General features: G+C 43.7%; 1 protein-coding gene across 5 annotated transcripts in view; it reads right to left on the reverse strand.

Annotated features, from left to right (window-relative positions):
- The window catches only part of NAPB (NSF attachment protein beta), a 33292-nt gene that overhangs the window by 16064 nt on the left and 2887 nt on the right, over positions 1–14341 (reverse strand). For 3 of the 5 annotated variants that reach the window (XM_057703466.1, XM_057703464.1, XM_057703465.1), the window contains 4 exons: positions 5188–5267; positions 1930–2046; positions 228–274; positions 37–114 (listed from right to left, as the gene is read on the reverse strand). In XM_057703466.1, coding sequence (XP_057559449.1) covers positions 37–114; positions 228–274; positions 1930–2046; positions 5188–5267 — 322 coding nt within the window. The remainder of the gene's footprint in view (positions 1–36; positions 115–227; positions 275–1929; positions 2047–5187; positions 5268–14341) is intronic. The other 2 variants (XM_057703467.1, XM_057703468.1) reach the window with 1 other exon arrangement.

Genomic DNA, 14341 nt, shown 5'->3' on the forward strand with positions numbered 1-14341 from the left:
CTGCCCGCTGCCCACCTCCCCCCCATGTCCACACACCTTCTCGATGTCCACCAGCTCCGTCTCGTAGATCTCTGCGATGGTGATGTGGTGCTTGGCTGCAATCGTGAACCTTCCCTGGGGAGGAAACAAAGCAGTCACATCCCCGTTAACCTAGAGCCATCTTGAGGGCGCCACCCCATGGCCGCTCAAGCAAGGCATGTCTTACCATGTCTGTGAAAATGTCTTACCATGTCTGTGTAAATGTCGATGGCTGCATTTAAGCAGTTGATAGCCTCTGAAGCGAAGGCATTCAAGAAAAACAATGAAAAATCCATTCAGTCAGAGGGTTTGCCAAGCCTGTCCTTCTGATTGCTTCTAGACCCTTAAGGGGGACCCTGCTTGGCAGAGGTGGGGCGGGATGGTTGGCAGGAAACAAATGTGTCAGCCCTCACCCAGCCCCTCCATGAGCCTGTTCACAGCTGCTGCAGTGCCAAAGTGGGAGGCGGGGGCGGGGGGGAGGAGGGCTGTCTCAGTTACTCCTAACCTGACCCTGGGGGCCCCACGGGAAAGCCTACATCACAAAGACAGAACCGTGGAGCTGTCTTCCATACCCGTCAATCTATCCACTAAAACCTGAATGCAGTGCACTCCTCGCTGGTATCATGTGTATACGTTAATTTTGGAAGACAGTACTGTTTGTACAGTGTTAAAAGATGCTAACTTTCGGTGTGCTAACAAATACTAACAGGAAGAAAAAATTTAATAAACAAGAGTGCTAAATGAATTACAGTGATTTCCTGAAACAGGGAGCCAACAGCTCCCCACCACACAGTGGCGTTTATAAAGCTGGCACGTGGTTGGCGGTTCTAAGTTTACTGCTTTTGCTCTAAAGAGGCAACAAAGCAAAAAGGCCTGATTGAAGGATCAGAAAAGTAAGTATATTAGTGAAAATAAAAGCAATTTCCCCCTAAGCTGCATAAGAATTGCAGATTGTTATGCCTTTAAGAAGACAGGAAAATTGAAAAGCTACCCATAAAATCCTGCTCAAATCCCCAGCTAGGAACTTAATGCACTTTTCTTCCCTGTGTTTTCTGGGTGCATTTCTATGAGCACCGACTTTTTGTGAATTTGAGATTTTGGCTCTCTGTGGTGCTTCAGCTGCTGTGAGAATGTTTCCCAGGTCACTGAGACTCTCTAAAGTCAGGGGTTTAGTGCCAGCACCACACTCTGAAAATACTGATGTGAGGTGATTCTACTGCACCCTTAGGCTACGCCTAGTTTTTCCCTTTGGGAAATAAACTATGGCTAATCCTTATACCACAGCCCTTGAAATATCCTATTTCAGTGTGATATATTCACGAGAGTTGAGATTTCTGTGTTAAAACAAGCTGCTGAAACGAGGAAGATTCCACAGCCACCAGTGCATATGTGGAGGGAGGAGATCAGCCTTCAGTCGCTAAGTGTACACTCCTCTAACTCAGAAAGAAAGGGCACCTGCAAAATTTCACCACTTTAAATACCCGAGATCATTCTTTCCTCAAAACCAATACTTTGAAAAACACTTTTTAAAAAAATCAGATGAATGCTGTGTGAGTAAGTTGTTTTTAACTCTAGGATTTTACAACCTCCGGTTAACTGGATCTCCACACTATGCGGGAGCGAGGGAACACTCGTTTCCTTTAGTGAGCAATGTATACATTCACACAATTAAGACTTAGATAAAATTAAAGCTAATTTCCAAAAAGCTGTCCACAATGCAGCACAGATGGAGTTTAAGAAAATGGTGTTGACAACTAAAGAGGATAAATTTAACAGATTTTCTCCTCATAAAAGCTTCAGAGGATTGCAGTTAAAAGTCCCCAAATCTCCACCATCCCGAAGTGCAAGCATCTCACTCCAGCAGCACAGCCTGCAGGAGGTCCGGGGGGTGCGGGATGGAGCACAGCTCACCTTGGGGGTCTGCCTTCTTGTAGGCGTTCCCAGCATCCACAAAGCTGGTGGCCGAGTCATGTTTGCTCTGCAGCTGCATATGAAGCTTGGCGGCCTGACAAAATGCATTTCCCGCAGCTGAGGAAGACAAATGACTAAGTTAACACAGGAGCAAGCACCCCACAGAGCAGCCCCTGCTCCAGGGCCACGCCTGGGGAAGGCCTTGTCCCTGACAGCAGCACAGGTAAAGCACTCAGAACAGCCTGGCCCCAGGCACGTGCAGACGTGTTGGCCATTTTCATTATCACATGTAAATCTGTCCTTAGAGCATACTTGTGCTTTGCCATATTTAAATGTCATCATTTCCTTTACAACTGAATCCTCCCTCTCCCACCAGCAATTTCATTTTTGACGGTTTATCTATGCTGGCCATCCAAGAACCGACTGTGGTCCATCCCTCCCTGGCTGAGGATAACAGCACAGCATCCAGGCTCTCCCTGGCTGGCTCCACTTCCCCGGACAGTATTAAGAGCTTTGATTTTACAATTTCACACTTACATCTTCTGAAACTAGCTGTTGGCTCACTTCTTCAGTCTGAGCACCCTCTCCAAACACCACTAACAAACGCCAGTTCCAGCTCTCCAAACCTGGACGTCTTTAAAGGAGCATATATTAAACCAAAGTTACACGCTTTCTCAGGCCCAATTTCCTCAACTGTAATCATCCAACACTTGCCAGGATGATCTCAAAATCAGAGTAGCAGACAAATTAGTAACCTTCCTAAAAGAACTTCTAAAACTATAGGGACTTCCCTGGTGGCACAATGGTTAAGAATCCACCTGCCAATGCACGGGACACGGGTTCAAGCCCTGGGCTGGGAAGATCCCACATGCCTCGGAGCAACTAAGCCTGTGAGCCACAACTACTGAGCCTGTGCTCTACAGTCTGCGAGCCACAACTATTGAGCCCACATGCCACAACTACTGAAGCCCATGTGCCTAGAGCCTGTGCTCCGCAACAAGAGGAGCCACCATAATGAGAAGCCTGCACACTACAACGAAGAGTAGCCCCCACTCTCCGCAGCTAGAGAAAGCCCGTGCACAGCAATGAAGACCCAACACAGCAAATAAATAAATAAATAAATTTATTAAAAAAAAAAAAAAACTACAAAGAGATGCAGCGATGTCATGATCACCACCACTGCAAAATGGAAATAATTTCAAAGGACCTAATTTTTTTTTCAGTTTATTATTTCATTTTTTAGCCTTTTTTAAAATTGAAGTATAGGTGATTTATAGGGCTGTGGTAGTTTCAGGTGCACAGCAAAGTGTTTCAGTTTTATATATATAGCTATTCGTTTCCAGATTCTTTTCCATTATAGGTTATTACAAAATACTGAGTATAGTTCCTGTGCTATACAATAGGTCCTTGTTGTTTACTGTATATATAGTGGTGCGTATCTATTAATCCCAAATCCACAGAACCTAATGCTTATTAATTCACTACACAAATATGCTGAGCATCTACTGTGTTGCGCATACTGGTCCAGGCCCTGCAGGCAGAGCAGAGAGAAAGCGCAGAAACACCCTTTTCCAGTGAGGGAGAGCACACAGGAAAGTAGACACTACAGATGAACAAATGTACGCCGCTTATTTTTGCTAGATGATGGTAAGGGCATCAGAGAAAAGGGAAAGGGGCCTCCCAGAAGATAGGACTGTTATCTTTAAAAGGGACAGCCAGGAAAGACCTAAGACAACAACGACATTTGTAGAAGTACCGGGAGGAAAGAGGGACCAGCCACACCCTATTGTGGAGAAAAGAGTGCCAGAGGGAGGGCACAGCACAGGCATAGGCTCAGAGAGCCGGGAAGGGGGGAGGGAGGGGGCAGGAGAAGCGTCTGGAGTCAGGAGGGGACAGGAGATCAGGCAGATCCTGAAGGCCACCATTAAGGACTGTTGCTCTGATTTGAAATAACATGACCTGACTTAAAATTTAATAGGATTACTTTGCTTTCTACATTAAAACACACTAGTACAGTAGACAAGTAGGGAGATGCCAGCCCAGGCAAGAGATCACTGGGGTGGGGGTGGGGTGGGGGTACACACACACATCCCCCTCAGTTAGAGAACCGGTAATGCCCCTCTGAAAGGCGTTTCCAAAGGTTAGAACATCTGGTCACCAGATAAAATAACTAAAAGGTCTTTTTAGATAAGATCACTTTTTACATATGATTACAGGACCTGAACCAAACAAAAGACATGAATGCTAATATACTTTTCTCCTCCATTTTAAAGTACATTATAATTCAGGTGTAAATGTATTTTGGAAACAGAACATACCCTTTTTTTACCTAAAACTAAACCTATGAAAAGAATTTTACAGCCAGAAAGGACCTTCCAGGGTCACCTAGTTCAACAACACTTTCTTCACTGAAATGATTTTAAAGTCTCAGCCTTAGAAGCAAGCAGGGAAAGTGTCACACCGCGCGTCACACTGACACCTCGATCAAGCAGGGAAAGCACACGGGGAAATGCACTTGCAGAGGGCAAGGCCCCGCCTCAGGTCACGCGCAGGCTCAGGGTGGCCAGAGACCCACATCCTGCCCGGTTGAAGGCCATCTCCACCTTCACTACAGAAGAACCCCAGCACAGAACTTTTTCCAGGGGTAGAGGATGAATTTGTTTCTCAAATCAGTGTTAGAAAGAGCCATCCCCTCTCAGAATAATGCAAAGAATTCTGATTTTATTCTGTGTAATTTTCCTGGGTAAAAAGCATTATGTTAGAAAATGACGAGTCTGTCAGGGTTTACAGAAATAACACCCCCACTGCTGCATTTCTCAGTGGACCACAATCAGTTATCAGAGTAAGGAATGGTTAGAAATTCTCCATCAAGGTTTAGGTAAAGAAAAGCAGGCTCTTCTATTTATCCTACTTGTTTCCAATAAGTTTTACTACTATTTTCATTCCTTGTGGTACTGAATTTATTTAAGCACATCAGTAAGAAGCAAAGATTACTCTTCTCAACTCCAAGTAAATTTAGGCCTTTTTAATCACTATACGCCCACTGTATGAAGAGGTTTACAGACACTAAAACAGACATGGCCTCTGTGCTTAAACTTCAGTCAGGATTTCAAGCTTTGTTCCCCTGGAGCAAGGCCCCCCCTTCCCCCTCCACAGCCAGCAGTTTCTCTGAGGGGAAGGCAGACAGTGGTTTCCTCCTTCAAAGTGATTTTAAAGGTATTTGCCTGAAAAGCAAACAAACAAAAACTTTATACATACCACTCCAATTCTTAGCCATCTTGAACATATTTGCAGCTCTGGTATACATTTCACAAGCCTCTTCTATTCTTGTGTTTCCTCTGAGAAAAATTTAAAAATGAAGTTAAGTTTTACTACAACAACCACCCTAATCCTCCCTCCTCCCTCAAATAATGAACATTTAATGACCATTTACTATGTGCCAGACCAGCATTAGAGAACCTAACAGCTGCTCAAAGGAGATACTCCAATTACCCCTGCTGTCCAGATGAGGAAACTGAGGCATAAGAAAGTAGCCACACAGCGAGGATGCCACAGAACTGAGACTCAGATACACATGTGGTGGGACCCAGCACCTACACCCTCAACCAGAGTCCTTTCCATGCATGAAAACTGAAGTTTTACTCATTCTGAGAAATGAGAAGTATATTTTCTCCAAGGAGATTAGGATAAAGACATTTTTGACACTTTTAACAACCAAGAGTTTAGCACTAATGTTTATTCAGATTTAAAAGTAAAAACAAAACCCAAAGCCAGAGCAGGAAAGCACCAGGCTGTTCGAGGACTGTATTATCTGATGGCGAAGGAGTCACAGGGTATAGCCCCCGCCCCTGTGGAAATGCACTTTACAACATCCAGAGGAGGGGACTTCACTGCTGCTTGAGTAAATACTACTCTGGAAAGGTCTTCACCACACAGCTTATTCCATTGAGGCACAGGCTGAGCTGCTTAGGAGTGTCTTCTTACATAAGGACAAACATAATCCTCTGTAACGTCAACCCTGTTTCCACTACACTAAGCTAAGGCCTCTACAAACAATGTTCCTCTGTCTTGTGTGTCCACGCTCTAAACACGGAAGAACCAGAGAATAACCAGGACAAGGCAGACTGTGCACAGCACACAGCACACTCCAAGAGGAACTCAGGGTGGAGAATGGACGTAAGGACTAAGAGACGGGTGAGGCCAAGGCTTGGGGCGGGGGGGGGCACATGCCTGCTCCCGGAAGCTCAGCAGATGGCAGGTACAGACCCCGCGTGACTTCACCTGAGGCAGTAACCACTAACTGTCTGACCTAGGGCTAATTCTTTACCTTCTTTGGGCCTCCGATTTTGCATGTGTAAACTGAGGGTAATATGATTATGCCTCTGCGTTATTATGAAGATTAAAAGAAATAATCCATACACAGTTGCCACTGCAGGGCTGGACCCAGTGTCGGTACCCAATCAGGATGACTGTTATAATTAGTTTCATGTGCTAAAGGCATACAAAGTTTGGGGAATATTTGTATACCTCATAAAGGACTTGTATCTAGACTATACAAAGAACTCTCACAACTCAATAACAAAAGACTAATAATTAAAAATGGGCAAAAGATCTGAACAGACATTTCTCCAAAGAAGATTAAAAAAAAAAATAAAAAAGACATAGCCAATAAGCTCATGAAACAATACTCAACATCATTAGCCATCAGGGAAACGCCAATCAAAACCACAAAGGAGATATCACTTCACTCCCACTAGGGTGGCTAGAATCAAAAGACAGATGTTAGGGAGGACGTATGGAAACTGGAACCCTCATATACTGCTGGTACAAGTGGCAAATTGTATAAAAAGCCACTTTGGATAACAGTTTGGCAGCTGCTCAAAAGGTTAAACATAGTTACTATATGACCCAGAAATTCTACTCCGAGGTACATACCCAAGAGAGATGAAAACAGTCCACACAAAATGCTCACAGCAGCATTATTCACAACACACAAAAGTGGAAACAACCCAAACATCCATCAAATGATAGATAAAGGTGGCGCGCACACAATGGAGTAGATCCAACAATAAAAAGGAATCAAGTACTGATCGTGCTACAACACAGACCAGCCTTCAAAACATCATGTGAAGTGCAGAGCCAGTCCCAGATGAGCACACCATTCACATGAAACATCTACAACAGGCCAGGCTAAGGACACAGAAAGCAGTCTGGTGGTTGCCTAGAGCTGGGAGTGCTGGAGAAAAATTAGGGGGGAGGGTACAGAGTTTCTTTCTGGGGTGATGAAAATGTTCTAAAACTGGTTGTTGTGATAGTTGCATATGCTAAAAACGACTCAACTGGACATTTTAAATGGGTGAATTGCATGGTATGTGACTTACATCTCAATAAAGCTGTACCCCTCCCCTTTAAAAAAAAACCCCTCTGGGAGCTATGTCACACAGCCAGTGACAGGAGGGCAACAAGCCACAGCAAAAATGAAGCAGCAGGATAAGCAAAGGCTTCTCTCACTCACACCTTCATGTTCCTTTTTCTCCACTTCAAAGCTACGTTAAAAAAAAAAAATGAACTCATTATCCCAATGGAAAATTCCTAACTTGAGAAAGCTTTCAATCTTAGCCACAGCTCCTTGGAGCTAACAAAGGCTTGCCACTTTCTGTCTTATTTTTCTAAAATGTACTAGGAATCTTGAACTGTAATTATAGTGCAATCATTCTTATTAAAGGTTTCCAAATAAAACTAGCTTAATTAAAATGTACTTTATCCTAGTATTTTCAGAAGCAGGTTCAGCTAGGAATAACAGAACGCCTACATTATGCTAGGTTTTATGCTGCATATTTCCACATGCCGTACATCATCTTCATTATTACAACGACCAAGAAAGATGCATCTTCATGTTACAGAAGAGAAAACTGTACCTGGAGGTCAATGGTTTGCCCAAGGTCATCCAGCCAAGGTCAGTGGTGGAGCTGACACCTGATGTCAGGTTCAGTGATCTTTTATAAAATAATGAATGAACCCTGCCTCACCTCTCCTAAAAAAGAATCACCAGAAAAACCCTTACACTAAAAGCACCAGAGAACTCACTTGTCATAAACAGACATAACTTAAAGATAATTCATGAAAAAAATATACTTATAAGTCACTCCAAATGCCTACTGTGTTCTATACTTGTGAAAATTGATTTTTATAAGTTTTAAGGACAAATATTCAGAATTCACGTTCAAATAATTCAACGGATTGTTATCCAGAGCCCCTATAAGTGAGGCAGAAGATCCTCGAAAACACAAACAAGTTTCCGTGAGGGAGTCTATCTTATAAAGTGATACTGAACAGTACATACCACTGACCTGCCAGAAATCACTAAGAAAAGGAAGTCCTTACCCAGGAGGAGGTCAGAATGCTAAGAATATTTAATTTCAATGCTGGAAAAGTCTAAGGGTGTTCAACACCCCCACCCCAGGTTCCACAGAGACGGGGTGAGAGCCACACACTGCTCCCCACCCCACCCCCTGGGAGCCCACCTGCAAGCGCCTGCCTCTCTTCTCTATCCCCCACCCCGGCATGTTCCTGTTCTGATGTTTAGGAGGGAAAAAAATCAGCCTGGGGAAAATCACAGCCCATTATTCCAAAGAGCTCAGATGACACCTACACACAGACAAGCCTATTAATCCTCACTCATCCCAAGTCTTGCATTTTCCTCCTGGTGAGTGAGCTACCGGGCACCGGGAAACTGCTGCTAAACACATGCATGGGTGGGGTTGAGACGTGGAAGCAACAGCGTTTGCATGGAAGAAACGACCCATAGATTTGCAAGTTTTCCCACGTGTCCCTCGAAACAAGCAAATATAGAAAGTACCCCGAAAAGAAGTAAAAAATTCAAAGTCTATTTAAAATACCTCTACCATTAAAGCGTACAGTTTCTCTATTCACAACACTGTCACCAAACGTGTGGGTTCTTCATGCCAAGTAACTCTCCAATTCCCTGCAGCCATCCATGGGGTGTCCTGTGATTCAACTCAGTTCCACGCAGGCCCCACAGGTTGAGCCCCCCACTTCAGACACCCACTGCAAGTGCTGGGCCTCCCAATCTTCTGACCAACTGGCTACAAATCAGGGGTTCCCACGACTCCCTCCTCAAATTCGATAATTTGCTGGAAGGGCTCACAGAACTCAGGGAAACATGTTCCTATTGCTGGTTTCTTAACAAGGACGCAGGTGAGAAACAGCGAAATGGGAGAGAGACACACGGTGTCTCCAACTCGGAAGCTCCCTGAGCCCCATCGTGTAGGGTTTTTACGAAGCTCAAGGCAGAGGGACTGATTAACTCAGTGGCCTCTGGTGACTGACTCAATCCCCAGCCCCCTGTGCACTCCCTCGGGGGTGGGGCTGGAAGTTCCTGCCCTCTAATCACTGGCTGTTTCCTCTGACAACCAGCCGCCAGCCTGAAGCCCTCTAGGGACCCACCAGGAGTTACCTCGTCAGCATACCCCAGGAGGGTTGAAAGGGGCTTATTATGAACCACAAGTGTAAGACCCTCACCACTCAGGGTCTCACAAGGCTTTACAAGCTCTGTGCCAGGAACCCAGGGTGAAGAACAAATATGTATTTCATATTATATCACAACATCACAGCCATATATGACTATTTATTCTATTTTTTACTCTTCTACAATAATTTATTTTCATCTGATACTTCATATCTGTAATCTCCAGATTCTAAAACTTGTGAGTTTCCTAGATAAGCAGCAGGTGGAAGGCAGAGGCCCCAGGGAGATACTTTTCTTAATGCTCATTTGAATTCTTATACCAAATGCCTGTAACGGCTTGACTGAAGTCCTTGGCTTTTTCACAAACCAGTAACAGGAGGTGTACTGGCAAGGACGAAGGCAGAGTTGGACTGCGAACCAAATGCAGGCATCCATCATGCCCACCCTTCCCCTAAGAGCAGGTGCAGCTCCCCAGAGCAGCCAGCAGAAGCCAAGCAGGGGGCTTGATCTTGACCACCACATGTCAGTGCTCTGCCTTGGACCATGGGATTCCATCTTCTGAGAACTCACTTTATTGCCATTTATTTAAGAAAAAATAATCACAAATTCTCAGACACAGGAAACAATCTGAGACATTTAAGGACTGTCTTGACAAAAGTATCTGCATTTAAGCACAACTGGCTGAAATCAAGTTACAAGAACAGGTATAGCAAAGAAAGCTAGTTGGACTTTATTTGGTAGTAGTCCCAATGCCTTGACTTGATATGTGGAGTCACCTTTCTTGAAGAGGGGAGATATGTACAGATTGGACCTTTTAGTAACACAAACCAAGACACAACTATTACAAGGAAGCCAAGAATAGGAATTACTGGATAAACTCAGAAATGACTCACACACAACATGACTTGCCAAGAGAAGTGTTTATATTTAATTTCAATCTTTATAAAAATTCCATTTTTAAACTGAATTTAACCTTTGAGACTTCTGATTTCTATAGGACAATGGTGGCTGCCTAAATACAAATGCGTCCTCACACCCTCCAGAACCACACAGACCAACAAGAAGCTGATACAATCACCCGTAATCCACTCAACAGCAAAACCAGCAGACAGAATTCAACAAGACTTCATTTAAATAAAGCTGGGGAAATAAAAAACCCAAACTAACAGAGCTAGGGAACAGTCCCTGCTAGAAATCAAGAGGGGACATCTGGACACAAGAAGGGGTGAGGCAGGGTTCCCCGGCAAGGAGAGGCTGCAGAGTGGGGTCAAGGAGGCAGGTATAAGACCTGGAGCACCTGGGAGGCTGGAAGGGGGGCTTGGCTATAGGGGTCAGACTCCAGAAGACGTGCTTCTGGGCGAGGGAGGGGGAGAGGAGTCTTGGCAGTGAAGGGAAAAAAAGCAGAGGTAGAAATAAACTCAGGGTATTAGGAAATGGAGGAGGAGGCAGAACTGGAGCGGCAGCAAGCCCCAACCCACCTCCACGACCCTAGTCATCCAAAAACAAAAAACAAAAAAAATGCACTGACATACCAACAGAAGATGGTGCAAAAGGAACATGTATTCAGGAGAAGCCACACTTTGAATGTTGATCCTTCCCCAGGTTAGGGATAGGCAGTAGACCCTCTCTTGTAATGGGTATGGCAGGGGCACCAGCTGAGCTCGTAGTCAGCCAAGTGATCACTGACACACTCACAACCATTCTGGACACAGACACCCACTCTGCTTTTCACTGCTGGTACCATATTCAATGAATAACATGACACATTCAACACTATTATAAAATAGGCTTTGTGCTAGATTGTTTTGCCCGACTGTAGGCTAATGGAAGTGTTCTGAGCATGTTTAAGGAAGGCCAGGCTAAGCTACGATGTTCAGTACATTAGGTTTTAGGTGTATTAAACACATTTTCAACTTACGATGGGTTAATCAGGACATAACCCCACTGTAAGCGGAGGAAGATCTTACACCCTGGATAAAGGGTAAGTTGAACACACTCACTGAGTGGTACGTAGGTAGGTAATGGGTATTTTCCAGGGCAGACAAATTACTTAGCTGCCTAAGTAAGGAAACTGAGCGAAGGGTATTAAAAAAGATTCATAGTATAAAGGTAACCAGTAGAATAAAATTATGAAATTTCCTAAATAAAAGGCAAAGAAAAGAGATCACATGAAGAAAAAACTGCAAATAAAGCATAATACAGTTGACCTTTGAACAGTGAGGGAGATTGGGGTGCTAACCCTGGTGCAGCCGGCCCTCCGAACACACAGTCCCCCGCCTGCACCCTTGGAATCCACAGCTTGGGCAGCACTGCAGTATCTACTACTGAAAAAAACCTGCAGATAAGTGGACCCAAGCAGTTCAAACCCATGTTGTTCAAGGGTCAACTGTACGAAACAAATATAACAAGGCATGATGAGAGAACTAAAAATCATCCATATGCCAGTCACACCCATAATGTAAATGTGCTGAAGATCTGTAGACCTGCTCACAAAACAAAACCCAACTCTGTGCTCAATACAAAAGACACAACTAAAATAAAGCTATTTTGAAAGCCTCAAGATAAAGAGATGGTCAGAAGTTTACCAAATACGTCAACCAGCATTTGAGATCTGCTGCAACAACAAATATCCCCAAGTCTCCTCTCTCGCTCATTCTACCTTGTGCTGGTTGGGGCTCTGCTGTCTCCTTCTCTGTGGGTCTTCTCTCTGTTCTGGAATGTGGCCCCCATCAGGTGTACTCCTCTCATGACAGAAGCATAGACAACCCCTGCAGCTTCTGCTCTCACTCCCACCCACCTCACCTGGCCTCAGGCCACCGTGCCTGGACTCAGCTGGGAGGGGAGCTGCCTTCTCCCTGGGGCCAGACAGCACAGGCCACATGGCAACAGGCATCAGGTATAAACCTCTTACCTAACACAGCCCTAAAACAGGCAAACCCAAGTAACAAGAAAGCAGGGATTGCTACCCTGGCATCAGACAAGGTAGAATTTGGGCTCAAAAGTATCAAATGAAATAAAGAAATTCACTTCATAATGCAAAAGATTGAGAATTAATTAAAATCAAGAGGTAAAGGAGAAAGTGCACTGCCACGTAAGCTATGCTACCTTCTTCATTTTTAGCGGAATCGACAAATATTATCTAAAATCAATCAATCAGGTAGAAGTATTCTAAAATTATTTAGAATTATGGTAACAACCATCAAAAGAATCAAAAAGAAAGTTAAATGGTTACTTCTGCTGAGTAAGATTTAGGAGAGTAAGGACTCAGGGAAAATTGTGCTTTTCAACTGAAACCCTTCTGTACTCCTCGCATTTTCGTACCATGTGTGGATTTACAACAAACATATATTTAAGAAAACAGAAGAAAGCAACATGAACTCCCCTTCACTTTGTTACCTTTGCTCTTAAAACCAGACAAAAAAGTACAAGAAAACAAATGAACATCTGTATCCACATTTACCATAGTCTACCCAGCACTTGCCAGGGCCACATGCTGGGGGAGGTGCTGGGCCACAGCCACAAAAGAAGGCAGACCCCCCCCCCCCCCAACCCGGATCTTACATCCTGGAGCCACAGGCCACCATGGTCCTCCCTCGTAAAGGACTCTGTACCTGACAGGGCTCACTAGAATGAGAGAATACATGGTGAACACTGCAAAAATGCAAACTGAAAAAAGCCAATCTTGTGAGAGTTTATCATTTGATATACAAACTGTAACTTGACACTAAAATTAGAAAAGTAAGTGATCATAATTAACAGTAATACAACTCTGTGCAGCTTTATAAGAATTCTGACACCTCACTGAAACCTTACAACTCTGACAAGTAAATTCTTTCCCTCTGCCCATTCAAAAGCTGAAAAAAACAGAAGCTCCAAGTATGATTTATTTGGCCAGGGTCACAAGATAGTAAACTAGAATATATACTATATCTTCTTACACATAAAAGTACATATTATTCAATATACAGGTTACTCTATTTCTTTTTACATAAATATATAAGTATACATATATATATTTCTTATACTATACCACCTGTCTGTAACTCTGAGCTTAATGACTTTTTTTTTTAAAGTTTAATCTGCATTTGAATATCTACCGTAACTGAGGCAGACCTGAATGCTACCACATGTCCCCACCATATTTTGGCAAAATTTAAACACAAACTTTGTCAAAATAAAGCTGGGTGAAGAACACTAATAACAGCCTACAATGCTTAAGAAATATTCCCAATTTTCACAACTAAGAAATTATAGACTCATAATTATTTCAAGATAACCCCAGAGGGCCCTTCATTAAATTTACTTCCACACTGCCAGATTTACAGCTCCTTTACAAGCTTTGAGACTGGGGAACATTCAAGAGCCCGAGAAGGTAGCGTTAACTAACCATCCAGAACATCTTCCCACGGTCAGTCTTAAGCCACTCTCTCCACGTGTGCTGGGCAGTGTACCCCGATGGGGCCTCCTATAACAAGAGAAATGCAAAGCTAGCTTGCTGTCAGACTCAGGTGAGCTAAGGATCATACCAGCAGTTCCTTAACATGCTAAATTAAAATTTGAAATTAACTACAAAATTCAATAGCTCATCTCCGGAAACAAATGAAATCAAAACACAACTCTTTTGGTGGTAATATTTGTATACTAAGCTAAGCCAGAGAAAGAGTAAGTTTTAATTTAATTCCACAACTACAAAAACACAGCACTGTTTAACTGGCAGTCAAGCAGAAAGACCACCACGACAGTGGCTTCTTGTGACAGCTGCATCCCTCAGCTGCTCCTTTCCTGCAGTGAGATGCGGGGAAGGAACACTGACATCTCGCAGACAAGCCTGGACTTGTGCCTTACACACAGAAGAAAGCATGACTGACTTTTTCTCGGGACTATACAATGCATATCTTCATCTAATTTTATTGAAAGCAATAA

The sequence above is a fragment of the Hippopotamus amphibius genome, chromosome 12 (genome assembly GCF_030028045.1).
Source record: "Hippopotamus amphibius kiboko isolate mHipAmp2 chromosome 12, mHipAmp2.hap2, whole genome shotgun sequence".
Classification (NCBI taxonomy): domain Eukaryota; kingdom Metazoa; phylum Chordata; class Mammalia; order Artiodactyla; family Hippopotamidae; genus Hippopotamus; species Hippopotamus amphibius.